Genomic DNA, 26,560 nt, shown 5'->3' with positions numbered 1-26,560 from the left:
TAAGAATATCAAAATGTTGGGCCAGAAACTACCTCTGAGGCTATAGTTCAGGATGGCATTCTGAGACCATTATCTTTCAGACTGTACAACTGAAGCACAAGATTGTTATACCAAACATGTACTATGTTTGGTATGTTTGTCTTTCTGTGTCTCTACTAAGAATGTGGTTTGCTATTGTAGCACTTTTTACAAGGAGACTATACTTGAACAGTTCCAAACTGTACATATTGTATGAAGCTTTTTCTCTCAATGGGTTTGTTTCTGTGTGGAATTTCATATCTTGCAGTATCCTGTAAAGAAAGATTATTTCATCCTTTATTTTAAAAAAAAGCAGCAGCTGCTGTTGTGGGTTAGCAGGCAGTCAGGGCTTACATGGTTCAGGGGAGGCCTCAAGCTTTGCGGCAGTTCTAATAGAAGAAGTTGGATTTTATATTTTGTAGTGCCTATATGTAAGGGGTGGAATGCATGGATTGTCAGGGGATCTTGGTGCAAGGTGAGGGAAAAGTTGGCATTGGTCAGTCACAGTTCTTGGCATTTACCCAAAGGAGCTGAGAACTACATCCACACAAAAACCTGTGTTTGAAATGTTTATAGCACCTTTTTTCATAGTTGCCAAAATTTGCAAGCAGCCATGGTATCCTTCAGTAGGTGAATGTGTAAACTGTGGCACCTCCAAATGATGGGATATTCAGCCTTAAAAAGAAATGAGAGGGCCTCCCTGCCAGTGCAGGAGACACAGATTCAGTCCTTGATCTGGGAAGAGCCCACGTGCCGTGTGCGCCACAATTACTGAGCCTGTGCTTTGCAGCCCAGAAGCCATAACTGCTGAGCCCAAGTGCCCCAACTGCTGAAGCCTGCACGTCCCAGAGCCCGTGCTCCACAAGAAGAGAGGCCAATGCAATGAGAAGCCTGTGCACTACAACTACAGAGCTGCCCCTGCTCACTGCAACTAGAGAAAAGCCCACACAGCAATGAAGATCTAGCACAGCCATAAATAAATAAATAAATAATTTTAAAATAAAAAAGAAGTGAGATATCAAGTCATGAAAAGACATGAAAGACCCTTAAATGCGTATTACTAAGTAAAATAACCTCATATATGCAGATGGCACCACCCTAATGGCAAAAAGTGAAGAGGAACTAAAGAGCCTCTTGATGAAGGTGAGAGAGGAGAGTGAAAAAGCTGGCCTAAAACTCAACATTCAGAAAACTAAGATCATGGCATCCGGTTCCATCACTTTATGACAAATAGATGGGGAAGAAATGGAAACAGTGACAGATTTGTTTTCTTGGGCTCCAAAATCACTGCTGATGGTGACTGCGGCCATGAAATTAAAATATACTTGCTCCTTGGAAGAAAAGCTATGACAAACCTAGACAGCATATTCAAAAGCAGAGACATCACTTTGCTGACAAAGGTGTGTATAGTGAAAGCTATGGTTTTTCCAGTAGTCAAATATGGATCTGAAAGTTGAACCATAAAGAAGGCTGAGCACTGAAGAATTGATGCATTTGAACTGTGGTGCTGGAGAAGACTCTTGAGAGTCCCTTGGACAGCCAGGAGATCAAACCAGTCAATCTGAAAGGAAATCAACCCTGAATATTTATTGGAAGGACTGATGCTGAAGCTCCAATACTTTGACCACTGATGCAAAGAGCTGACTCATTGGAAAAGACCTGATTCTGGGGAAGATTGAAGGCAGGAGGAGAAGGGTATGAAAGAGGATGAGATGGTTGGATGGCATCACTGATTCAGTGAATATGAATTTGAGCAAACTCTGGGAGATGGTGAAGGCAAGGAAGCCTGGTGTGCTGCCGTTCATGGTGTCGCAGAGTCAGACATGACTGAGCGACTGAACACAAACAGAGTGAAAGGAGCCAATCTGAAAAGGCTGTATATATATAATATGATTGCAACTGTATGGCACCCTGCAAAACTGTGGAGACAATAAAAAGATCAGTAGTTTCCAGGAGTTCATGGGCGAGAAGGAAGGATGAGTAGGTAAAGTACAGGGGATTTTTTTTAGCGCAGTGAAATTATTCTTTATGATACTATAGTGGTGGTTATGTATCATTATATATTTATAAAAATTCATAGAACTGTACAAAGCAAAAAGTGAACCCTAATATGAACTATGGACTTCAGTTAATAATACTATATCAGTATTGGCTCATCAATTACAACAAATGTATCATAGTAATGCAAGATGTTAATAATATGGGAGACTGAGGAGCGAGAGGAAAGAGGGCTGAAGGGGTACATGAAAACTCTGTACTTTGCACTCAGCTTTTCTCTTAACCTAAAACTGCTCAAAAATATTGCCTTTTAACTTAGAAAAAGGTGAATAGATTAGGGAGAAAAATGTTTGCAATGCATATGACAGATTAAGGACTGCTGTTTATAATATACTAAGAAGTCTTTCATATTGACAAAAAAAGAAAAACAATCCAGTGGGAAAATGGGCAAAGGATATGAATTGACCCTTCTTGGGGAGAGCAAATTTTAATGCCCCCCCAAAGAATGATGACTTCAAACTCACTGTTATTATAGTAACATTAAGATATGAATTTGTACTGTTCAAACGAAGAGCAGTTAAAAAGATTCCTGGTGGGAATATGAAGAAAAGGATTCTCTTATTAATTTTGTCAATAGAAATGTAAGTTATTATAGTCTTTTGGGAAAGCAGTCTTTAATATTTATGAAAATAAGAAATATTTTAATCCTTTGACCCGGCAGCCCCATTCCTGAAACAGTCTATAAAAATGAAAACACCAGTATTTAAACATATATGTTTAAAGATATTTATTGAACCATTATGAGTAGGGATAAAATAATAAAAACAAGTGATTGCCCATTTATAGGAGAGTGATTGACTTAATTTTGGCACATTTACACCATGGAATATATTGCAAATGGTGTTGACTGAGAAAAACAAAGTGTATAATGACATCCCATTTTTTTTAAAACAAGTCACAAAACCCCGTAAATATGTAAGTGCATGTGCATTTATGATTATGACTATGGGAAGTACAAACAATTATGCCAGTTGCTAATGTTACCCACAGGTGGGGGTTTTTGTATGAGAGAGAAAAGAGGAAGGGGAAAGACAGGTGGAAAATAAAAGGAAATAAAGCATTGCCTCCACTGCATTCATGATAGCCCAGTTATTTTACATTGTGTTTGTGTAACTGTGGCTGTGCATGAAAAAGGTTTTATCTATGGGAAATAACCTATATGTTCATGCTATGTTATGTGAAAAAAAGCAAGCTGCAGGTTGACATACATTATATGTGTCTATTTCAATGAAAACAAAAAATGAAGAACTGTATATCCTAAGATATGTTGATCTTACATATATAAGATATGTATGGAAGGACATACCTGTTCCTTATATCCTTTCTTTCCTCAGTACTTGAAGGGGACTCGTTGGGTACTTAAAATGAGTAGGGTTAGGGGTGAGGTAGGGGTGGAAGGTTAGTTTTTTCTTCATGCATTGTATTTTTTCACTTGGTACAAAAAGTAGGTGTACTTTGTAATTTGAAAGACAGCAAAGAAAAAAATGTGTCTCTCTTTAAGGTTTCCAATTCTGGTCATTCAATAATGGCAATGTGGGTGAAATTTGGGAATGAAATAATTCTCTTCATGTGCAAATTAAAAGGTTAATGGGACAAAGCGACTGCAAAAGTGAACAAATGGCAGAAATATTCAGATTTTATTGTTTTTGGCCAAAGGTTAAAACAAAATTTTACCGAGACTTCTATTTAATAGAAATACTGAAAAGGAGATTTGGTAAAGTTTCTCCCAGTGTGAAGCAAAACAACAGGATATAAGGAAACCTTGCAGAACAGTTTTAAATGAAAGGGTCATAGCTTAGTGTTCAACTGATAAACTTTGCGTCTCCTAGTAATTCTAGTGACAGTTATTTTGCTAGTGGCAGAATATCACAGTGGTTAAAAGCAGCAGCTTTATTTAGAGGTACTTACTACCCATGGAACTTCAATTTTCTCATGTGATAGAGAATTTTGATCATAGTAAATATCGTCATAGATGTATTGTGAGGATTAAATGGATTACTAATTTAAGGTGCTAAGAAGAAGAGAGCCTAACACAATGATTGCTTCGTGTTACTAGCTGTATGAATCTAAAGCTCTGGTTTTGAATAAAACACTTTTTTCATAAAACTGAAGTATGGTTGATTTTTAATGTTGTGTTAATTACTTCTGTATAGCAAAGTGATTCAGTTATACATATATTTATAATATTCTTTCCATTGTGTTTTATTACAGGATACTGAATATAGTTCTCTGTGCTATATAGTGGGACCTTATTGTTTATCCATTCTATATATAAAAGCTTACATCTGCTAGCCTTATGAGTCTATTAAGTTGCAAAGCCTGTGTTCTTAATCATTAAACCTAATGTGTAGCTGTTTGGAGGAAAGCAAATCATTCTGTCCTTTCCTCAACTGCAGGCCCCATTAAGTTATATATTTTATGTGAATGCTCTCTCTTCAAATAATAGGCCCTGAACCTTACTTTTCTAACCCACAAATTTGGAGAGAGGATGTATCAGTAGATCCACAAACAGTATCAGCTGTACCTCACCATGTCTGTGTGATGAAAAGTAAAAGTACAACTCTGGGTTATTTGAGGTTTTCCTAAGTAACAGCATTAGTGAAAACATGTGTTTGAATAGTTTCCAGAGTTGTCTAGAATTATTTTCCAGTTTAAAAATGCCTGCTAACAGAGTTAGTTTTTAGATTCTTTTAAGTAATTTTTTCCTCTCCTTGAAATGACCCTCCTCTCACTCATCAACAATTTCTGTTACCTGTATTTGAAATCAGTATTTATTTCATCATTTTGAACCCTTTTTCATCCTAAATTGAAGTCAGTTTTTTTTGTTAGGAGTCACCCTGGGGCTCAGAGAACATAGTTTATAATAAAGAACTACTGAACTACGAAAAATAAACAAACAACAACAACAAAAATCTAACAGTGAAAATTTTCTTTAGGAAAATACAGAGCAACTGTTATTTTTGGAACTTAAATAGTCATCATGAAATCAGAGACATTAATCCGAAGACTTAGTTGATTCTAACAGGTTTTAGGAAGGGTACGTCTGATAAATGTTGCTGTTATCAGGGAATTCCATTCCTTGAGATTTATCTTGCAGATGATTTTTGAAAATAGAGTTTATTTGTTAGAGCAATTTTAGGTTTACAGAAAAATTGAGCACAGAAATTCCATATACCTCCTTCCTCCCACCAGGTGGCGCTAGTGGTAAAGAACCTGCCTGCCAATGCAGGAAACACAGGACACGCAGGTTCAATCCCTGCGTCAGGAAGATCCCCTGGAGGCGGCATGGCAACCCACTCCAGTACTCCTGCCTGGAGAATTCCACGGACAGAGGAGTCTGGCGGGCTACAGTCCATGGGGTCACAAAGATTCGGACAAGACTGATCGACTAACACTTTCACTTTTCATACACAATTATAGTTTCACATATAGAGGCATTTCACTGCCTTAAAAATCCTCTGCATCCCACCTATCATCTGTCCCTCCCCAGCCTCCTGTCAACCACTGATTTTTTTTTTTAACTGTCCCTATAGTTTTACCTTTTCCAGCATGTCATGTAGTTCCAGCATGTCATGTCATGTAGACTCACACAGTGTGTAGCCTTTTCAGATTGGCTTCTTTCAGTTCAGTTCAGTTCAGTTCAGTTGCTCAGTCATGTCCAACTCTTTGCGACCCCATGAATCACAGCATTCCAGGCCTCCCTGTCCATCACCAACTCCCGGAGTTTACTTAAACTCATGTCCATCGAGTCGGTGATGCCATCCAGCCATCTCATCCTCTGTCGTCCCCTTCTCCTTCTGCCCCCAATCCCTCCCAACATCAGGGTCTTTTCCAATGAGTCAGCTCTTCGTATCACGTGGCCAAAGTATTGGAGTTTCAGCATCAATATCAGTCCTTCCAATGAACACCCGGGACTGATCTCCTTTAGGATGGACCGGTTGGATCTCCTTGCAGTCCAAGGCACTCTCAAGAGTCTTATCCAACACCACAGTTCAAAAGCATCAATTCTTCGGTGCTCAGCTTTCTTTATAGTCCAACTCTCACATCCATACATGACCACAGGAAAAACCATAGCCTTGACTAGATGGACCTTTGTTGGCAAAGTAATGTCTCTGCTTTTTAATATGCTATCTAGGTTGGTCATAACTTTCCTTCCAAGGAGTAAGTGTCTTTTAATTTCATGACTGCAGTCACCATCTGCAGTGATTTTGGAGCCCCAAAAAATAAAGTCTGACACTGTTTCCACTGTTTCCCCTGTTTCCCCACCTATTTCCCATGAAGTGATGGGACCAGATGCCATGATCTTAGTTTTCTGCATTTAAGGTTCCTTCATGTTTTTTCATGCCTTAATAGCTCATTTCTTTTTAGCACTAAATAATATCCCATGGTCTGGATGTACCACAGTTTAGACATTCACCTATTGAAGGATATCTTGGTTACTTCCGTGTTTTGACAATTATGAAGAAAGCTTCTATAAATATCTGTGTGCAGGTTTTTGTGTGTATGTGTGTTTTCAGCCTCTTTGGGTAAATACCAAGGAGCATGATTGCCTCACTGTATAGTAAGAGTAATATGTTTAGTCTTGTTTAAGGAAAAAAAACTGGCATAATGTCTTCCAAAGTGGCTGTACCATTCTGCATTCCCATCATCAATGAATGAGAGTTCCTATTGCTTCATCTCCTTGTAAGCATTCGGTGTTGTCAGTGTGTTAGATTTTGGCCATTCTTATAGTTGTGTGGTGGTATCTCCTTGTTTTCATTTGCAATGCTAATGACATGATATTGAAGATAAAAAATTTTGGTTCCTGGATTCAGTTGCCGCTATGAAATAGGTTTCGGCTTGAGCTTCAGGTATTGTGAGTCCCAATTCAGCAGCAACCAGTGGGCTGTCCCCAATCTAGTGAATGCTTAAAAAGACTGGAAGTTCTGTGTCACATGAAATTAATCTATTGAATGTGTTCTTGTACTTATATTCCAGAAAAAAAAGTTACATTGCCCATCTCTCCTCCTGAACTGGATCTTCTAGATTATTAGATTCTAATCCTCTATATTAGATTGCCCTTTGGTGGTTTATTTTAGCCTTCGAACTGTTTTTGGTATTCATATTGAGCTGTTCCCATATGCTTCATTATAATAACCACAGTGAGAGTGAACCACGATGTCATCTGGTTCTGTTGTGCTCTGTTTAAGAATTTATGATGAGCTAAGCCTCATGGTTCGTAAAGAATGGAATCTTAACAGTTTCCCCCAATTCCACGTTTGGAGCCTACCAGTTTTGCTTGTTCACACCTTTTACTGTTGAGTGAAAATGGTATCTTCAAAAATGTTTTTCATAAAACCTCCAGGTGATTATTTGAATTTGGATAAAGACACGGGCAAAGTAACATTCTCCTGTCTTCTTTCACAATCCACTGAGCTCGTTCTGCCCTGCTGTGTGAGCGGTGAGAAATAAATAACACTAGATGTGGCCTTGCTCTGTCTGCACCTCTGTTCCCACTTTCTGCTGGAGCACTGGAAAGAACATTTCCAGCTATTAAGTGGATGGCTGCCAACTCAAGTGTTCTGATCAAGAGAAATGATTCCTCCTTCTTCAGTCCCTGGGAATTTAACCCAGACAGATGTCAGGAGGCACAGAGAATTCTGCCCAGTTTTCAGCTTTGCTAATATAGAACTGAATGAATGGAGAGTACAGAGCTGGGAGGGAGATTGGGAAAGGCGGTGGGAATGGTACAACATCTAGATCTTTCACCACTGCTTGGATTATTATGGCCTTTTGCCTGAATATTAGAAGCACTAAAAAACAAAATGCAAATAGTTCACTGGTCAAGAAGCATGACCGCAGCTGCTAAAACAGAATAGTGTAGTGTAATCTTAGGTCAGCAACTCCTGTCTTCGGCTGCATGGTCCCTAGTTACATGTATTATCTCACTTAATCTTCACAACAAACTTGTGATATAGGCACAAAATATCCAATTTACTGGGAAAAAAAACAAGTTTAAGTAAAGTTTAAGTAAATTGTTCAAGATCACACAACTTTTAACCATAAGAACCATGTTCCAATTTGGAACTATATCAGGAGATTCATAGAATTTAAGGGAAAGTAGAAAAATGGGTGGCAAACTATGGGGCCCTAAGTCTCCGGGAGGCCAGGTGAAGCCATATCACAGAATAGTCTAGTTGAGCACTGTGCTTGGTACGTGTACACTTCAGATGCAGTACTGTTGGACTCACGATGCCAACAAGGAGCCTTGATTAACTCTTTCTTTGCTTTTGTGTCATTCTTTGAAATTGCAAGTTTTGCGAGCCTCATTTCACGTGTTCACATTCTAGCCTCCAGGAGATGAAGAGAATTATCTGGCCTGTTTGACTTCTGTTGGGAGGGTTGGGCCCTGCTTCCCATGAAAACTGACACAGTTTTCTCCCAGATCAGAAGAGTATTTGGATGCTGAGCAGCAGCAGGGCAAAGGGTAAATGCCCATCACACCAGCTGTGTATGCGGATGTCCATGTGGCGTTCTGCTGAGGACTGGTTCAGCTCAAAGTTATACCTTCTCCATAAGCCAGGCTGTTTTGTCCTGAGCCCAGGGTCTGCCTGACAGTCCAATAGGACTTTCAGGCACTACATGAAGTTTAGGGGTTTTCCCAGGAGGGTCTCTAGTTGTTTCTGATTCACTAAAACTACAGAAAAGAGTGAAAGCAGAAGTGGTCAGCTGTTAGGATCAGTCTGAAGAGGCAGCATGTGGAAAAGGGGCCCACAGGAAAAACCCTCCCTAATTTCTGGGCTTAACTGACCCTCCGTGTCATGTCTTGAGACCCTGAATTTGTGTGATATGTTCCTGGGAAGAATTTCATTGTACCTTTATCTGATTAACCTTATTAAGGTTCTCTCTCTTTTTTTTTTTTTTGGTAATGGGAAGGAAAAAGAATTCATGTACATGGTTTTCCTTCACTAATTTGCTTGTATGTCTTTGCCCTTCTCCTGGACTCTTTTTCCCTAAAGATTAGGGACCATATCAATTTTGCATCTTAAATATCTAGCCTTGTGCCCAGCATACAATTAGCACTTTAAAAAATAATTGACTTACTAAACAAATGAATTTTCCTTAGCAGTCTTTTTTTGAAGCTGAATTGATTCTCATAAAACAGTGGGGAATTTATAGTCATGGATGTTGAAACATTTTATAATATTTTAGGTTAACAAATAACCTTTTAAAAGGCTGCTTTGGAAGGTAGGACCAGAGTGACATGCCCTCTGTTTTTATTGTTACAGGTGTTCCGGGACTTGGGGACTGAAGTACTGTCTGGAGCTGCCAAAGGCTACAACATATGCCTTTTTGCCTATGGGCAGACAGGCTCTGGGAAGACATACACCATGCTGGGCACCCCAGTGAGTGTTGGGATTGGGATATGATGTCTTCTTAAAGCCACGTCAAACCTGAATGTTGCATTGTCCTTGCCACTGAGAGAGGATGAGTTTCATAGTCGGCTTCAGTCAGATTTAAAGGGTTCTGTTTTCTGTTAAGAATACATTTCTTAGCACCTTAATTGACAGGTAAACGTTGAATAATTAGCCCCTCTTTATTACACCCGAAGAACCTTAGAATTTTACAACTCTCTTTGATGAAATAGACCTTGTCAGTCCTTCTGAATTTCTCATATTTCTCATATCATTTCAAGTTCATCACTTGTAGCTTTTTAACACCTTTGGTGTAGACAAGTCCCAGACTGCCTTAAGTGCTGGCTAAGGCCATGTGGATATGGGGCTGTGTATGTGTTAAATCTGAGTGTTAGAAAGAAGCGGGAGAGCCAACCACTGGGATGCGAGCTTTCAAAAGTGTGTAGGACTTATGAGAGCCTTCTTTTATCATGGAAAATTAAGAGGGTAGAGTTCCTTCAGAATACCTCTTTGTTTTAGGCTTAGAAGAACCCCGGTGAGATATGAGATGAACTGGTGGGGCAGGTGATAAATAACACCACGTAAGGACATTTTTCTAGGATATTATTCCTCCTGAAAGATTGTCCCTGCTGCTATGGGCCCAGATCATTGCTTAACTAATCTTCAGTGTGATGTCTTGAGACCTTAAAGGTTCATATTTGGTGTGATTTCATATATTTTAAATTAAAAGAAGAAAAGACTCAGTAACCCAGGGATATAAAGCCATTAACCTGAGTACAAGTTAGCACTGAATCCAAGATGAAGAAATAAGCCACTTCTCTCTAAATGTGTGTTTTGAACATGCATGTACTCTGGTTCTCCTCTGTGTGCGGGGATAGGTTCTGGGAGGGACCACTGTGGTAAAGTGGGCTTATCCAAGAAGGATGTCACCTCCTCTGCATGAAAACAGGTATCTGAGTTTGCTAGCTTCTCCTCTCTTCCTTCTTACGGTGGTGATCTGCCCCTCATCTGATACTTTCCTCCTGTTAGATTCTGAGATCACTGGCAAATAGAGTCTTCCACATAGCACTGGGGATACTGCCTGAAGTGAAGAGCCTAGAGTGAGAACACTGTCCTTGCTGAGCATGGGTCCTGGGTGCTGGGGGAGAGCATCAGCATGAGCGGACAGTAATGCTTTCTTCTCTTCCCCAGGCCTCTGTTGGGCTGACACCGCGGATATGTGAGGTACAGACTCTCTTTTGACTGGATCCTCTCAAAGTAGGTTTTCCTTGTACATCCCCTTCAGTGAAACTACAACCCTCTGGTTTATGCAGGGTCTCTTCATCAGGGAGGAAAACTGTGCCCCACTGCCTGCCTCCTGCAGTATAAAAGTAAGGTAAGAACCTGTGGGGCTCTGCAGCCTGAAGTGTTTCTGTGTCCACTCCAGAGCTGTCCTCTCTGCTTCCAGAATTACCCAGAGGAACGGGGAAGAGTCACAGCGGAAGTATCCTACAGCGCTTGTCACGAGCATGTGCAGATGGGTTGTAGGAAACTTAGTTTCTACCCTCAGGCTTAACAAGTTAGTGTCTCCTCTGGACCAGCTTCCGTTGGCTGGCTGGTTTCCCTTCCTTCATTTTCTGTTCAGCTTCATACTAGCTTCTGGAATTTCTCTTCCAGGCCCCTCCTGGGTCGTTCTCCAGGTTAGTAGTTCCCAAACTCTTGTGTGGTGGGTGTGGGTGCATGCATAGTCGGGTCCGACTCTGTGACCCTATCGTCTATAGCCCACCAGGCTCCTCTGTCCACGGAATTTTCCAAGCAAGAATACTGGAAACTCTAGTACCCAGACTAGTGCTGGCTACCTCCAGTGTGACGTTACCAGTTGCCATTAATTTTCTGTATTCTTTTTTTTTTGGTATTTAATATCCTTGTTTAAAAACATGAGACAAATTCACATACCATAAAATTCACACTTTTGAAGTATATAGTTCAGTGATTTTTTTTTTAGTACTTACAAGACTGTTCAACCATAATCACTATCTAATTCCATACCATTTTCATTGCTGTAAAAAGAATAAATGTCCTTTTTAAAAATTAAATGGTTGTGAATATTATTTTTACATTTTTAAATTTGTAAAGTAAAATTTTGCAGTATATATTATGTGTTTTATTGTCTATGAAATCTGGGAACCACTATTCTAAGAGCTATCTGGGGGTCCCTATGTCTGAATTTGAGATGATTAAGAAGGGAAAATTTATAAGGAGTGTGTGCAGAGAGCAGCTTTGAGCTGGAGCCTTTTTTCTGATTGCTGGCTCCACAGGCAAGTATCTATGGTCCAGTGAGGAAGACCTCTCTGTGAGAAGTGTGCTTTCTTATTTAACAAAATATTTACTGATTTCAATTAAGAATTGCAGCTGTTCTATTATTTTAAAAAGTATAAAATGCCAGTAGATACCAGTAAGACAGAGTATGTCTTAAACAGAATCCTAGTGTATAAGATAGGTAAAATGAGAGTTGTGCAACTTAAATAGAAGTGGGAAGCAGAACCCTCGCACTTAGCTTCCCTAATTGCTAAGCAGTGGTCCTTGAGATGCCTTCTACGAATAATAGAGCTCAAAGATCACATTTGAAAAGCACTTCAGGAAACATGCTTGTAAGACTGTATGCAACAGGGAACTGGTAAAGGCACAGGCTGATGGCAGCCTAAACCTATCCTCAAATAGCCTCTTGAAAGCTAAACTTGAATCAGCGCTCACAGTGTAAACCTGACCCTGGAGTAATGACAGCCAGTGCTGAAAGCCCTATGTATACATGCGGAAAGAGACTCAGGGGGAAGTCTGGAGTGACCAGTGTCTCAGAGTATCAGAGATACTCTAAATAAGAACTAGGACTTTCTGATTATTGGCTTAGTGTTTTTCCCACACCTTTTCGAAATCTAATTTTATGCCTTTTTCTCCGTGTCTCTAGCTTCCTGGAAATCTATAATGAACGAGTGCGGGATCTGCTAAAGCAGTCTGATCAAAAAAAGACCTATAATCTGCGGGTCAGGGAGCACCCAGAGATGGGGCCGTATGTACAAGGTGAGTCACTATGGTCCTGGAAGTCAGAGACCAAACCAAAACCTGGGAAGCTCTCCTGATCGTTACTGATTCATTCAACAAACTTGTAATGAATACTCACTGTGTGCCAGCTACTGGTATGAGATGCCCAGTAGATATCAATAAATATAAAAGACGGGTAAGCTGACACTCTTGTGGGGTGTGATGTCAGTCAGCAAGCACTAACCACAGTTGTGATAAAGGCTAATAAAAAAATAGATACAGTGATGGAAAAGAGAATCTTTGTGGAGGAAAAGCTTTGTGTCAGGAAAAGCTTCCTTGAGGAGGGTGGTAACATTTTACCCGGAGGGGCACAGGAGCCCGTCATGTGAAGAATAGCATGGCAAAGGGAAGAGTGTTTCAGGTGAAGAGAACGGCATGGGCCAGAGCCCTGAGTGAAGGCGTTGGCTTGGTGATCTCAAGGAGCTGGTGTGTCTAGGGCATGGTGAGCGAGAGGTAAGTGGCATGGAATAGCACTGGGTCTCTGGTGCCAGGTCCAGTGGGCCTGGGACGGATTCCCAGGTCAGCCAGGCTCTGTTCTGGGGTACTTCCTGTTCCAGAGATGGTGAGAGTCCGGGTCGTGGGGAGATACCAGACATGGAGCAGGGCCTATGCTGCTTCCTCATCAGACATTGGTATTTGATGTTTGCTTCCATCTGTCTTCTTCCATTAGACTAGGTCTTGCTGTGGGGGGCTTTTGTTGGGGAAGCTTTCACTCTCTCAGGCCACTCATAATAAATAACATGAATTTTATGTTCCTGTTTTCTCCGCAATATGCTATTAATATCCCCACAGGCAGAGGGACAGGAAAGGTCAAGAGCTGGTCTCTTCTCTGATCAGAGCATGGCCAATGGATGACTCAGTAGGTGTGCCAGTCACAAATTCTGCTACTTGAGTCTTTCCCCAAATGTTTCATCCTAATTGGTAGCTGGAAACAATGGTTAAAAAATACCGCTTTCTTTGCCGGGAACCAGTTGGAGTTTCCTCTGTAAAACCCTGTGTGTACACATTTCTGTGTAAAGTAATACTTGGAAGGCAGACCATGAGTGGTTGTAGTAGTGCCACAGTTTCTCATCTTTTTGTTTATTTTTTTCTTAACATGTTTTTATGTGTGAATGTGGGGGTAGGTAGTACCTAGAGGAGATCTCAGTTGTAGTTCTAACGTCTTCACTGCACAGAAGATGATATGAAGTCTGGAAGAAGTTAAGGGACTTTCCCAAAGTTCCACAGCTACTTGGGGCAGGGTTGGAACTAGGAACCTTGTCTAGGACTGGAAGAGAAGAATGGGACAGAATCCTGTACGTGGATCATAGGAAACCTACGGACATAGGGTCCTGATTGGCATAGTATCTGAAACCCTGAGAATTCATGCAAGGTGGTGCAACCTGGATCATCCACCCAAGGTTGGTGACAGGATCAAGACTTAAATCCAATGGCTGTTTGGATGAAGTGAACGCTGTTGGCTGTTTGTTCATGGAGTGAACCTTTGTGCGGAGGGAGGATGCTTGGTGCTTCGTAGGAAATATTTCTAAACAAGCAAAAAGTCTCTTAGGTCCTTTGGATTACATGTTTCTTAAAGGTGGTATGAACTTTTTCGATCATTACAAATTTAGGTGGACATTTCTCTTATTTCTTATGAAGGAGCCATGAGCTGACATAGCATAGAACCAGTCTTGGAAAACAAGGCCCTGAATAGTCACACTGAACTATGTTATTCCCATTACTACCCTCTGATGGCATTATAGCAAAGTTTTTATGTTTTTTTTTTAAATGTTTGCTTTCTTTATTCATTTATTTTCATTGTCTGCCTGTCTGTCTGTATTTCTCTATCTTTGGGCTCATAGAACATGATTCCAATGCCGAAAGTGGTTTCTGCTTTGAAACCCATCTATAGGAATTTATTAAGTACCTGCTAGATGCCTATTCTAATCAGGGTGCCATAGGAAATATGAAAATACAAGAATTTTTTATTTTAATGTAAAGAATTTGTAGTTCTAGTTCAGAACTATAAGCTGGAACTTGATAGCTGCCTAAATCCAAGGAAAGAAAAGGAGTAGCCTCTTTTCATTAAAAAGTTAATTAATTAGATGACAGGTTAGTTGAAATCTGAAATGTGCAGAGCCCTGTCCAAACCACACGTAAGAGCCCAGTGGTTACAGGGTCTAAAAGGATAATAAGTGAGGCAAAGACAGTATCATATTTTTGCTTTGGCCTTTATCTTAATATACAGGGATGGGTACAAAGCAGGAGGTTGTTGGAAATGAGTAGTTGGGACTCTGAAAAAAATTGTTTTGTATTTTCTTTGTATTCAATCTGCACATAACAGCATTCTTGGTTTTGTTTTTTTAATTCTTACATCTTTTTATTCCTTGCCTTTCTACACCAACTAGAACCCTATTAAAATGGTAACAATATTTAGTTTTGTCCCCAGGGGAAAACTCCAACATTTTACTATGATGTTTGCAATAGCATGCATGTGTCCTCAATCGTTTCTCTTTGCAACCGCATGGACTGTAGCCCACCAGGCTCCTCTGTCCATGGGATTTCCCAGAGAGGAATACTGTAGTGGGTTGCCATTTCCTTCTCCAGGGGATCTTCCTGACCCAGGGATTGAATCTGTGTTCTCTTGCATCTCCTGCACTGGCAGGCAGATTCTTTACCACTGTGCCACTTGGGAAGGCCATTTTCAATAGCATGTGTTGTTAATAGATACTCCTATCATACACTTCTCAGACTGTCTAATGGGAAGGACCAGTTTTTGTTTTTGTTTTTAATTCCTATCCATGGCAAACCATGGATCAAAGTATCAAATACTTTGCTAAAATGAAGATGAATTACTAGAAAAAAAGTAAAAGACATATTAACTGTAAGCCCAATTCTTCAATCTGTCATATTGTTGTAAAGGTTTCTAACGCTTTCAATTTCTGTACCCATCTCATCACCCGTTGATAACAGTTTGAGAACTGACTCCAGTCGGTGCAGCCACTTTGAGAAGCACTACCTTAGCAGGTTAAGGGAATTCTCTTTTTATCTTAGTTTTCTAAAAGTTTTTATTTTTTAATCTTGAAGCAAACTTTTGAAAAAGTTGCTAGTATAAAGAACTTTTTTACTTGAGCCATATGAAAATAAATTGCCAACCTAATGACCCATATACCCTGATTATTTTAGGGTATTTTTATTTCAAACAAGAAATACTCCTGTATAGTTATAACATGAAATCCACATCAGGAAATTAACTGACGCATTACTCCCATTTGATGCTTAACACCCATTTAAGCTTCACTAATTGTCCCAGTGATTGTCCTTTGAGTCCAGGGTTGCCTTTGGTTAGTGTCTCTCTCTAGTGTTCTCCAGCTGGAAAGGCTCCTTGGTCTCACTTGACTTCATGAACTTGACACCATTAAGTGGTGCTTAATTTTGATACGTCCATTATTCATGATTTTTAATTTCCTCAGCTAAGGTCATATCTGCCAGGCCTCTTTACTCTGAAATTGCTGTTTTCCTTTTGTAGTCAACAAGTGTTTTTTGGTTGTGGTACTGTAAAATCGTGTGTGTCTTATTCTCATCTAACTTTCAGTTTATTTATTAACTTATTTATGTTGGCATAGACTCATGTTTCCTATGGTATTAAATGAGCCTCCTTCTGTTACTATTATTTTTTATTTTGATGCTCTGATTATCCCAGGTTTAGCCAATGGAATCCCCTTCAAGTGTGTTCATGTGACTTTTTGACATATCACCATCATTCTTTGAGCACTTCCTTGCTTTCTGATAGGAGGTGTTCCAGGCTCATCTACTTTCCCTGTCTCAATCTTTGAACCAGTCATTTCTCCTAGGATCCCTGGTTCTTCTTTTTTTTTTTTTCTTTTTGAAGTATAGTTGATTTGCAATATTGTGTTAATTTCTGCTATACAGATAAGCATTACTTCTGACGTTATTCTAACATTGCTTTTACCCCACTCTCTCCTTGTGGAATTCCAATTACAGGTTTATTAGACCTATTCCTTATATAGTTTATGATTCTTACCCTTTCTTCTATATTTTGTATCTTTTGGCTCTCTATGCTTATTTTGGTTATATGATTTTGACATATGTTTCACCTGTATCTAACCTGCTGTTAAACTTACACATTGAGTTCTTATTTTCACTTATAGTACTTTTCACTTCCCAAATCTACATTTGATCTTTTTGTTATAGTTTCCAGTTTTCTCTGAAATTTTATAATCTTGTTTTTAGTCCCTTGAAAACAGTAAGCAGAGTTACTTTAAAGTTACTATAACTCCAGTATCTGGATCTGTTTTAGGTCTCTTTATATAGTCTGTGTAATTTTTGCGGATTTTCATTTATGTTGTCAGATCTACTTAAGTCAGATCTACTTATCTACTTATGTGTGTCACAATTTTGTGCCAGACAATATTTGCTAAATTGCTTATGGAAATAATTTAGAGGTCTCGAACAATAATATCTTCTGGCAGAGAAGACTCGTATTTACTTGTGCCAGGTTCCTGCACACGCTAGGAATCCAGAGTCAACTCAGTCCAGTTGAAGGACTAAGAATGTTCAAAGCTGAGCTGAGGTCCCTTCAAAAACTGTTTAATTCTAATTCAAACTTATTCCTGTGTTTTAGCCCTTTAAGTTTCCAACTCAGAGAGGTAGGGTGCCACAGGGCCCACCTGAGCCCTGGACTGCAGTCTGTGTCTCTCTGTATCTGTGAGGTTGTCAAGAGAACTGCTGTCAGCCACTTCTCAAGATACGGGAAATGGTCTCAGAGGGAAGATGTCTGCAAATGCTGGCCTGATGTCTCTGGGCTTCCATCCTTCCCCAGTATATGGCCTAAAAAAAGGTCACTATCTGGTCATCCCTCTGTGCCTTCACATTGATGTCTTTTATATTCTGTCCAACTGTTTCTAACAGTCTTTGGCAGAAGTGTTGGTTTATATTATCTAATTTGCCATTACTGAAAATGGAAGGTCTCTATCTTTGGTTAAATTTTTAACATTCTTTTTCTTTATAGAGAATTTTGAACATTTTGAACAAAAATAGACTAGTATAATGAACCCCATGTTCACAATAACCCATAACCCAATGACCCTTGGCAAATTCTGCCTTATCTACACTCCTGTCCACATTCTATATTATTTTGAGGCAAATTCCAGATATCAGTTCATGTATAAATATTTTAATAGGTAGCCCTAAAAGATAAGGAATGTTTTTTAAAGAAATTGCACTCACAAAATTATTATCACATCTAAATAATAGTAATAATTCCTTAATAGAAAAAAATCCAGTCAGTGTTCAAGTTAACTATGTTAATTTTTAGTGTAATTGTATTCAGCTATGAGCCCATGAAGATACTTTGGTTCCTGAATCTCTAATAAACAGATTCTCTAGCACAGTTGTGAAGGCCTTTTTTCACTTGGTGGGTAACCAGCCATAAAGATTTACTTTTGTGCCCTTACGTACCTCCTTACCTTTTATCCAAAGCCTACCCATTCTCCAGTGGCTAAATTCAAGTCTCACTTCCTCCACAGAGCTTGCCCTGACTTTTCCTCTGACTTCCTCAGCATTTATTATCTTACTACTCCTGTGGCACTTGGCCACATTATCTTGTATGATTTCTCATGACTGTAAACTGTGGGAGGATAAGGACGTGTGTACTGTATGTTTTGTATGTCAAATTGAGTCCACCATTTTGTGGGTCATGTAGGCCCTATCTACCTCAGAAATTTGATGAGGGCCAAATGAAGTAATTCATGAGAACTTTTCTCGTAACTTAAATATAGCACAATTCTAAGGATTTTTTTTTAACTTTTAATTTTGTATTGGGGTATAACTGATAACCCACAATGTTGTGATAGTTTCAGGTGAATAGCGAAGAGACTCAGCCATACATATACATGTACCCATTCTCCCCCAAACTCCCCTCCCATCCACATAACACTGAGCAGAGTTCCATGTGATGTACAGTAGGTCCATGTTGGTTATCCACTTTAAGTACAGCTATGAGTACATGTCCATCCCGAACTCCCCAACTTTCCCTTTCCCTCATCCTTCCCTCTGGCAACCGTAGGTTTGTTCCCTAAGTCCATGAGTCTGTTTGTAAGGAATTATTATTATTCTTTTTGTTGTTAGCATAACCACTATATGAATTCTAGACTATAATCTCTGGGAGTGTAGAGACTGATGTTCCCAGAGAGACTGTCACAGCGCCTGACAGTAGGCTTCCAGTAAATATTTGTTGATTTAATCCATTATCTGAATGAATAAAGTTGTTCCTCAATTCTTGTCTGCCAACTAATATGCAATAGGATAATAAATTTAATTACCTACAAGAAAAGGTTAAACTTTGCCAAAAAATTTTATTTAATCTCTTTTTTCCTCCTCACAAATCTGATAGGTTTATCTCAACACGTAGTTACCAACTATAAGCAAGTAATTCAACTCTTGGAGGAGGGAATAGCAAACAGGTAACAGGTTTGTTTGTCCCTGTCATTCTTTTCAGTCTCATTCTTCTTTCCTGTGTTCTCGCTGCCCTTTTGCAGTATAGATTCTCTCTGCAGCTCCCCACATTCACAATCAGGAGGCGTTTGTCAGAACAAAAATGTACCCAGGGTAGGGGGACATGGCTGAGATTTAGTGCCCTTCTCACTGGTGGTGAAGCTGGCGTTTGTCCTGGATATAGTAATATTAGGTAGTAAGCCCAGAGAATTACCCTATATTTTGTCTTATAATACACAACTTCTGCTATTTTCATCAAAGAAACGATTTTTGCCTGCATTGTCCTCTCCTTGATAGAGATGATGTAGTACAATATAGTTTAAAATTTTTCAGAAAACCATTTTTTCTTCCAGAAAAGTTTTGCATACTGTAATTGTTACTGAGTCACTAAGTCGTGTCCAACTCTTTTGCAGCCCCATGTCTCTTCTGTTCATGGGATTTCCCAGGCAAGAATACTGGAGTGGGTTGCCATTTCCTTCTCCAGAGGATCTTCCCGACCCATGTCTCTTGCATGTCCTGCATTGGCAGGTGGATTCTTTACCACTGCGCCATCTGGGAAGCTTGTAAAGTTTACTCAAAAAGACTGTTTAGAATCAGCTAGGTGCTGTAGACTCTCCTAAAAGCTATTGTAAATTATGATAATACTCTATATTTTTAGTTACTATGGAATACCCACAATGTTATTAATATATGCCCCCCAAATAGCCTTTTTCATCTGAAGAAAAAAAAAAAACTGGGGAAATTGGAGTCTTCTGTGTCCCCTGTTAAGGAAAAGATTTAAATTTAAACTTCTGTTCCCTGATTTTCGTAGAACTATCCTGGAAGTACTTGCTTCCTGTCTTCACGGTACCCTGAGTTCCTTGATTGTTAAGTGTCAGGCTTCACCTTGTCCTTTTTATCCTTCAACTGACCAGCCTCTAGATTTTGACTCTTTTCTTCAATTCTGTAACTTCTCTGAGAACAGAAGTCAATGAGTTGGTCTTAAACTGAAGCCAGATTGACTGACTTAGGTTTAGATAAAGAGAAGACTCTTCAGACTTTAAAGGTCAGCATTGGAATGAATCTCTCAGGGAGACTGTTCATTCTTCACCTGGCTTAAGCGTGATGTTCATGTAATTCAAGACCTCATTTTTAAAGCCCTTTCTGGCACCATGAGATTAATATTCTTAATAATGACAGACTTTCACTGTCTTTGAGCCTTCTTCTCCAACAAGTTCTCCATATCTACTTGTCTAATTTAAATAGGTCTGTTTTAGGGATATTCTTCTAGGTTGATGACTCTCTAGTATCACACTTTTCCATTCTGATTTTTAACTTCTATTGTTTAAAAAAAGTTCTAATTGTGGTTTAGTATGAAGTTATACTCACTGTTGTTCTCAGATATCAGTACCTGGAACACTGCTTCTGCTTTCTTGGGACCATTCTCCTAACTATAAAAGACTAAATACTGGTGTTTTGTGATCCTCACTTGTGAACCTCAGCACTAACATTTCTTGTGTTCCGCATGGATCCTTAAGGATCCACCATAAGCAATCTTGTCCTAATTTTCTTCCCTTGTGTACACAGAATCACAGCAGCAACCCATGTTCATGAAGCCAGCAGCAGATCCCACGCCATCTTCACTATCTACTATACACAGGTTGGTTACCATTTAAATGTTTGCTCAGATTTCTTCCTTTCATTGTTCCTTTTGACTAATTTTCCATCTTCCTGTTTTTCTTTCTTTCTACCTTTCCCTTTATAGGTCCTCTTATATGACCTAACATCATAAGTAGGACCTACACACAATCTACTAAGCTGCTCACCCAGAAGGGGTTGAGGCATTGCATAAAGACTAATCAAGTATCTTTGACTTACATTTTACTTTTAATATTTCAAAGCACTTTCATATCCATATGATCAGTCTGGGCATTTAAAATAAAAAGCAAGATTGAAATGAAAATACACATTAAAATTTAAAAGTAGAAGATTCACTTTTATTATGATGGAGTGAGGAGGTTAACAAATCCTATCCCCCCAAAGCAACAATAAACCTAGACAAAACTGTCAAAATAAGTATTTCAGAATAGATCAAAGCCATATAAACTGAGAAGCATGTATTCAAGAGAGCTACTGAATTTCTGGTAAGAGTACAAATGTATGGCATGTTCCCTTGGGCTGCTCCCATCCCCACCCACACCCCAATCTCTGTCAGTGAGGAAGTTCAATCAGAGAAGGGCAGATGGTGGAAGCCAGCAGCTTGGTTGCTGCCATTGCTTGAGGGGTTCACTTGATTGGGAGAGTTGTCAGTTAAAGTGGGTGATCTTGGTGGCCAGCTAACAAGGAGATCAATGGCTCCATTAACCTGAGATTGTAGGTCTGCTTCAGGCAAGAAGTGAACTGGAAAATTATCTGGGGGTTTAACTGGGAATTCTGGGAGATGATATGGCCATAGGAAGCTTGATTAGCTCTTCACATATCCTGGGTTGAATGGAAACTATACACATATGCATCAGAGACGATGTGCACGTACAGCCCTGACTGACAGAGTCTGCACGTTTGTGCAGAAGAGACACAAGAGGGCCCTGTTGGCTAGTGAACACTGGAGTAAACTTAAAATGGCCAGAATTTTTAGTGACTTTCCCAGCTCACACATAGATCCATCAACAGAGAAAAAAAGTCCTATTGCCTCAAGGTGTTTAATTGCAATTTCTGACCAGTCTTTCGCTCAACATTAAGGTATGCAGACACAGGTGGCCCCCAGAAGCCAAGCCTAAAATTAAAAACAACTAAAGGAAAAAAGCTGAATAGAGACCTCTTTGGCTGCATGCTGTAGAGGAGTCAGATTTTAGAGCTTTAGTCCAGGCGGGTTACCAGACAGACAAAGCAACAATCACTATCACCTTCAAGAGGAAAAAGATCAGAATCCAGGGTTGTTATGGTGTTATCTAAAATGTCTGGTATTCAACCAAAAATTAAGACATGCAAAAACAAATAAGAAAGTGCAGCCCATACCTAGGAAAACAAAACAGTCACTAGAAACTGCCTCTTAAGTACTCCACTTGTTGGCTTTAGCATACAAAGACTTCCAGGCAGCTAATATAATATGTTCAAAGAGCTTAAGGAAACCATGTTGTAAAGAATTAAAGGAAAACACAATGATTATGATTCAAGGGAATTTCAATAAAATGATAGAAGTTATTTTAAAGGGGGCAATTCTGGAAATGTATAATAACGGAAATGAAAAATTCACTAATGGGACTCAAGAGTCAATTTGAGATGTCAGAAGAATTAATTAAGTTGAAGACAGAACAATAGGAATCATCCGGTTTGAAGAAGAATGAACAGAGCAGCACAGACCTGTGGGATATCAGGTGTGTCAGCCTAAGTGTAGTGGGAATCCTAGAAAGAAAGAAGAGAAAATAGGCATAAGAAAAATAAAAAAACAATGGCCAAAAACAATCACCAAACATGTTGAAAATCATTAATGTACATTTTATTAAAAAATTAATCAAGCTGGATCATAGACACTAATGTGAAACCTAAAACATTCAACTTGTATAATAGAAAATAACATGGGAGAACCTTGTGACCTTGGACTAGGCAAAGGTGTTTTTAGATATGGCACTATAAATATAAATTGAACAAAAGAACAAATTGCAATTTGGAATGGGTCAAAATTTAAAACTTCTGCTCTTCAAAAGACACTATTAAGTAAATGAAAAGAAAAGCCAAAAAAAAAAAAAAAAGAAAAGCCACAGATAGGGAGAATTTACTTGTAAAATGTATGTCAGATAAAAGGCTTGTATCCAGAATAGATCCAAAACTCTCTAAACTCAGTAAAACAACTCAAAAAGATAGGCAGAAATTTTGAACTGATACTTAAGAAAATATACAGATGACAAGCACTTGAAAAGATGCAGACATCATTAATTATTAGAGGAATGCAAATTAATATCAAATAAGCTATCACTGCCCACCTTTTAAAATGGCTGAAATTGAAAAGAATGATTATACTAAATACTGGCAAGATGTGTAGGAATTGGAGTTCTTATACATTATAGTACTGGTGGGAATGTAAAATGGTACAACAACTTTGAAAAAGAATTAGTTTCTTAAAAAATTAAACACTACGTACATACGATTCAGCCATTGCACTCCTATGTATTTTCTCGAGATAAGAAATCATACATCCATAGAAAGACTTATACACAAATATTCACAGCAGCTTTGTTAGTAATTGTTCAAAACTGGAAACAACTCAAATGTTCACTAAGAGGTGAATGGATAAACAAACCATGGTATATTCATACAGCGGATGCTGTTAATACTCAGCAATAAAATTGAGCTTTTGACATGTACCTCAACCTGAATGAATCTATAAATAATTGTGCACAATGAAAGAAGCCAGACATTGTATGTTTCTGTTTATGTGAAATATCCTGAGAAGACAGATTTATAGATAGAAAATTGAATGTTGGTCTGGGGCTGGAGATGACAATGGAGATTGATTGCAAACAGGCTTGAGGGAATTTGGGAAGTTATTGGAAATGTTTTAAAAACTGGATTTTGGCGATGGATGCACAACATTAAAATGAAACAACAAAAATCCCATATTGAATTAAAAAAGAAAGCCAGAGTAGTTTTGCTCTTGAGGACTGGATGCCCCTGCTTAGAACACAGAGAGAGTCCTGCCCAGCAGATTAATAACATGCTGTGACTTAGGTTGTCTTCTGCTGCTGCTGCTAAGTTGCTCAGTCATGTCCAACTCTGTGCAACCCCGTAGACGGCAGCCCATCAGGCTCCTCTGTCCCTGGGATTCTCCAGGCAAGAATACTGGAGTGGGTTGCCATTCCCTTCTCCAGGGGATCTTCCCGACCCAGGGATCAAACCCAGGTCTCCTGCATTGCAGGCGGACTCTTTACTGTCTGAGCCACCGGGGAAGCCCGTGACAGGTTAACAAGAGGCAAACCAATCAGGACCCCTGCCCACCACACCGCTGCCTGCTGTGGATCTCTACTGATGAGTTAGAGCCTCCCACAGCAGAGCTGAGCATTTACCTGGTAAATTGTGCTCAGGAGACTTTGTGGGGGGTGGGGAGGAGGTTGCCTACCTACTCTATGGAAGTTTTGCTCATATTTTTAATGAAGGAAGAACCCAGGGCTTACTGATTGTACCTGTCAGATATTGAGAGCTCATCTGGTTCAGAGGACGTTAGAATACAGATTTCTTGAGTGAATTGGCTAAAAATCCAAATACTATCTTAGTTAGGAGGGTGTCTGTGGGGAAAACAACAACACATCGTTCCAAATGACACTCTTTAAATCTATTTCCTCCCTCAGGCATTCCTGGAGAACAACCTCCCCTCTGAAATCGCTAGCAGGATCAACCTTGTGGACCTAGCAGGCAGGTAATTAGGATCTCAAAACCAGGTGGAATTATTTCCTTGACAACGACCCTGTTCTTGCCCATTTTACAGGGAATAAACTTTTCCCCACCTTTTACACATATCAATCATCCTGAGAAAATGACAAAAGAAACAAATTGTTTGATAGGTTAAGAAATTACAGTTTTCTAGGGCAGAGAAGCTCTGTGTTAGGCCTCTCAATCTTAGCTGCCCATTAAAGTCACCTGGACCTTTTAGAGCTCCCAGCGCCTCGGCTGCACCTCAGATGCAATAAATGAGACTGTTAGTGGAGTCAAGGGGACTGAGGCTGTGTGCAGCCAAGATTGAAAACTGGTGCTTTAAGTAGAGGTGACTGAACACACTTTTTTCCTTTGACCTAGTATTGATTTTATGCAGCTCTGCTCATCTCTTCAGAAAAAAGAAAAGCTTTAAAAAACATTGTGGTACTGGGGATAAGATACTGCCTTTTTAAAAAGTATTAGATGAAAGCTTGAATTTTACTCATTTACATATCTAGAAAGAAGAAATTATCAGGAATAATGTAGTCAGAAAAAAGTGTAACATGAAATAAGGCAAATTTTCTTATTTTAAACTGTTAAATAATTAATATGGTACAGTGCTCCCTTAAAAGCTTAAGTGCTTTCTGAAAGAAACTGTATCAGCCAACTGGAAGTGTGAATTTTTAATATTTCCCATTTACTTGAATAAGGAATTTGAAACTGTTAATGACCCAGATATCATAGTCATTAACATGTGAAATTAAAACAGTAAAGAAAAGGAGAATAGTATATAACAGAAAGCTATATTGGTATCATTACAGTAAATGAATATTACTTTTAGCTCAAAGTTCTCTGACAGCCAAATGTAATGAATTATTTGATTTTTATTGCCTGAGAATGTAGAAGGATGCCAATTCATGACATGACGGTAACATTATTTCTGGAACTGAATTCTAAGGGGAATTTATTATATGGATCTTTTACATGAAGTGCAACACAATGGATAGTGTTTTTCAACAGTGTTAAAAGGATAGTGTCTTCTTGTTTGCTTCTGTTTCTGTTTTCATCTACTGTGTTTCAGTGAAAGAGCAGATCCCAGTTACTGTAAGGACCGGATTACTGAAGGAGCCAATATCAACAAGTCTCTTGTGACTCTGGGAATCGTCATCTCCACCTTAGGTATTTTGCCAGTAGCCTGGAGGACCAGAGTGGGGGGAGACTTTGGAAAACAATTCATATGTTTTCATTTTGTCAGAATAGGGTAGGTATTTACCAGGTTCTCTTTGATAAAGTTTACCTTCTGGTTTGGGGCATGAAAAGTTGACATTTATGGTTTTTGATTACAACATTACCATCATCCTACCACTCTCATTCCAAAAAGGAGAGAGACTGAGAAATTACGTGTCTTAAATATTCCATCGCTTGAGTCCAGGGTTGAATTCAGGGCCCACATTTAAAGCCTCCTGACATGGACAGAAAGGGATTGGGGGTATGATGTCTGTTCTCCAGCCATTGCTTTGTTTTAATGCATTTGTTTCATAATTCCTTTTTTTCCTTCCACCTTTATCATTGTCTTTTAAGCCCAGAACTCTCAGGTATTCAACAGCTGCCAGAGCCTCACCAGTGCAGCGAGCGATGGTGGTGACAGCGGGCTCCCTAGCTCTGCTTCTGGGACCAGCAGTGGCGGGGGACCCCCCCGGAGGCAGTCATACATCCCCTACCGGGACTCAGTGTTGACCTGGCTGCTGAAGGACAGCCTCGGAGGCAACTCCAGAACCATCATGGTTGCCAGTGAGTGGGCGGTGGAGTTGGTTCTGTGTTGGGACTGGTGCTCTGCCTCAGAGAAAGGGCCACGGCAGCCCATTTCATCAAGGGTCTTATTCAGCTTGGGCGATAGCAGCAAGGCCAGGGGTCATGGGCTGGGTGGGAAGGGCTCGGTGTGTGTTTTAACTTTCTGCTTCTACCCCAGCCGTGTCTCCTGCACACACTAGCTACAGTGAGACCATGAGCACGTTGAGATATGCATCCAATGCCAAAAACATCATCAACAAGCCGAGGGTAAATGAGGTGAGCCCTGCCTCTGAAGTCCTGGTTTCGTACAGCTCACACCAAGTTCTCCTGTTTTCCTCTCA

At 39.5% G+C, this 26,560-nt stretch overlaps 1 protein-coding gene across 1 annotated transcript in view; it reads left to right on the top strand.

Moving 5' to 3' along the window:
- STARD9 (StAR related lipid transfer domain containing 9) overlaps positions 1 to 26,560 on the top strand; it is a 117,936-nt gene that overhangs the window by 41,511 nt on the left and 49,865 nt on the right. The window contains 10 exon segments of the mRNA XM_043919124.1: positions 9,345 to 9,461; positions 10,662 to 10,694; positions 10,784 to 10,845; positions 12,415 to 12,527; positions 18,943 to 19,012; positions 20,610 to 20,682; positions 24,365 to 24,432; positions 25,510 to 25,607; positions 26,010 to 26,219; positions 26,398 to 26,495. Coding sequence (XP_043775059.1) covers positions 9,345 to 9,461; positions 10,662 to 10,694; positions 10,784 to 10,845; positions 12,415 to 12,527; positions 18,943 to 19,012; positions 20,610 to 20,682; positions 24,365 to 24,432; positions 25,510 to 25,607; positions 26,010 to 26,219; positions 26,398 to 26,495 — 942 coding nt within the window.

The sequence above is a fragment of the Cervus elaphus genome, chromosome 12 (genome assembly GCF_910594005.1).
Source record: "Cervus elaphus chromosome 12, mCerEla1.1, whole genome shotgun sequence".
Taxonomy (NCBI): Eukaryota; Metazoa; Chordata; class Mammalia; order Artiodactyla; family Cervidae; genus Cervus; species Cervus elaphus.
This window is presented reverse-complemented; position numbering and strand designations above follow the sequence as displayed.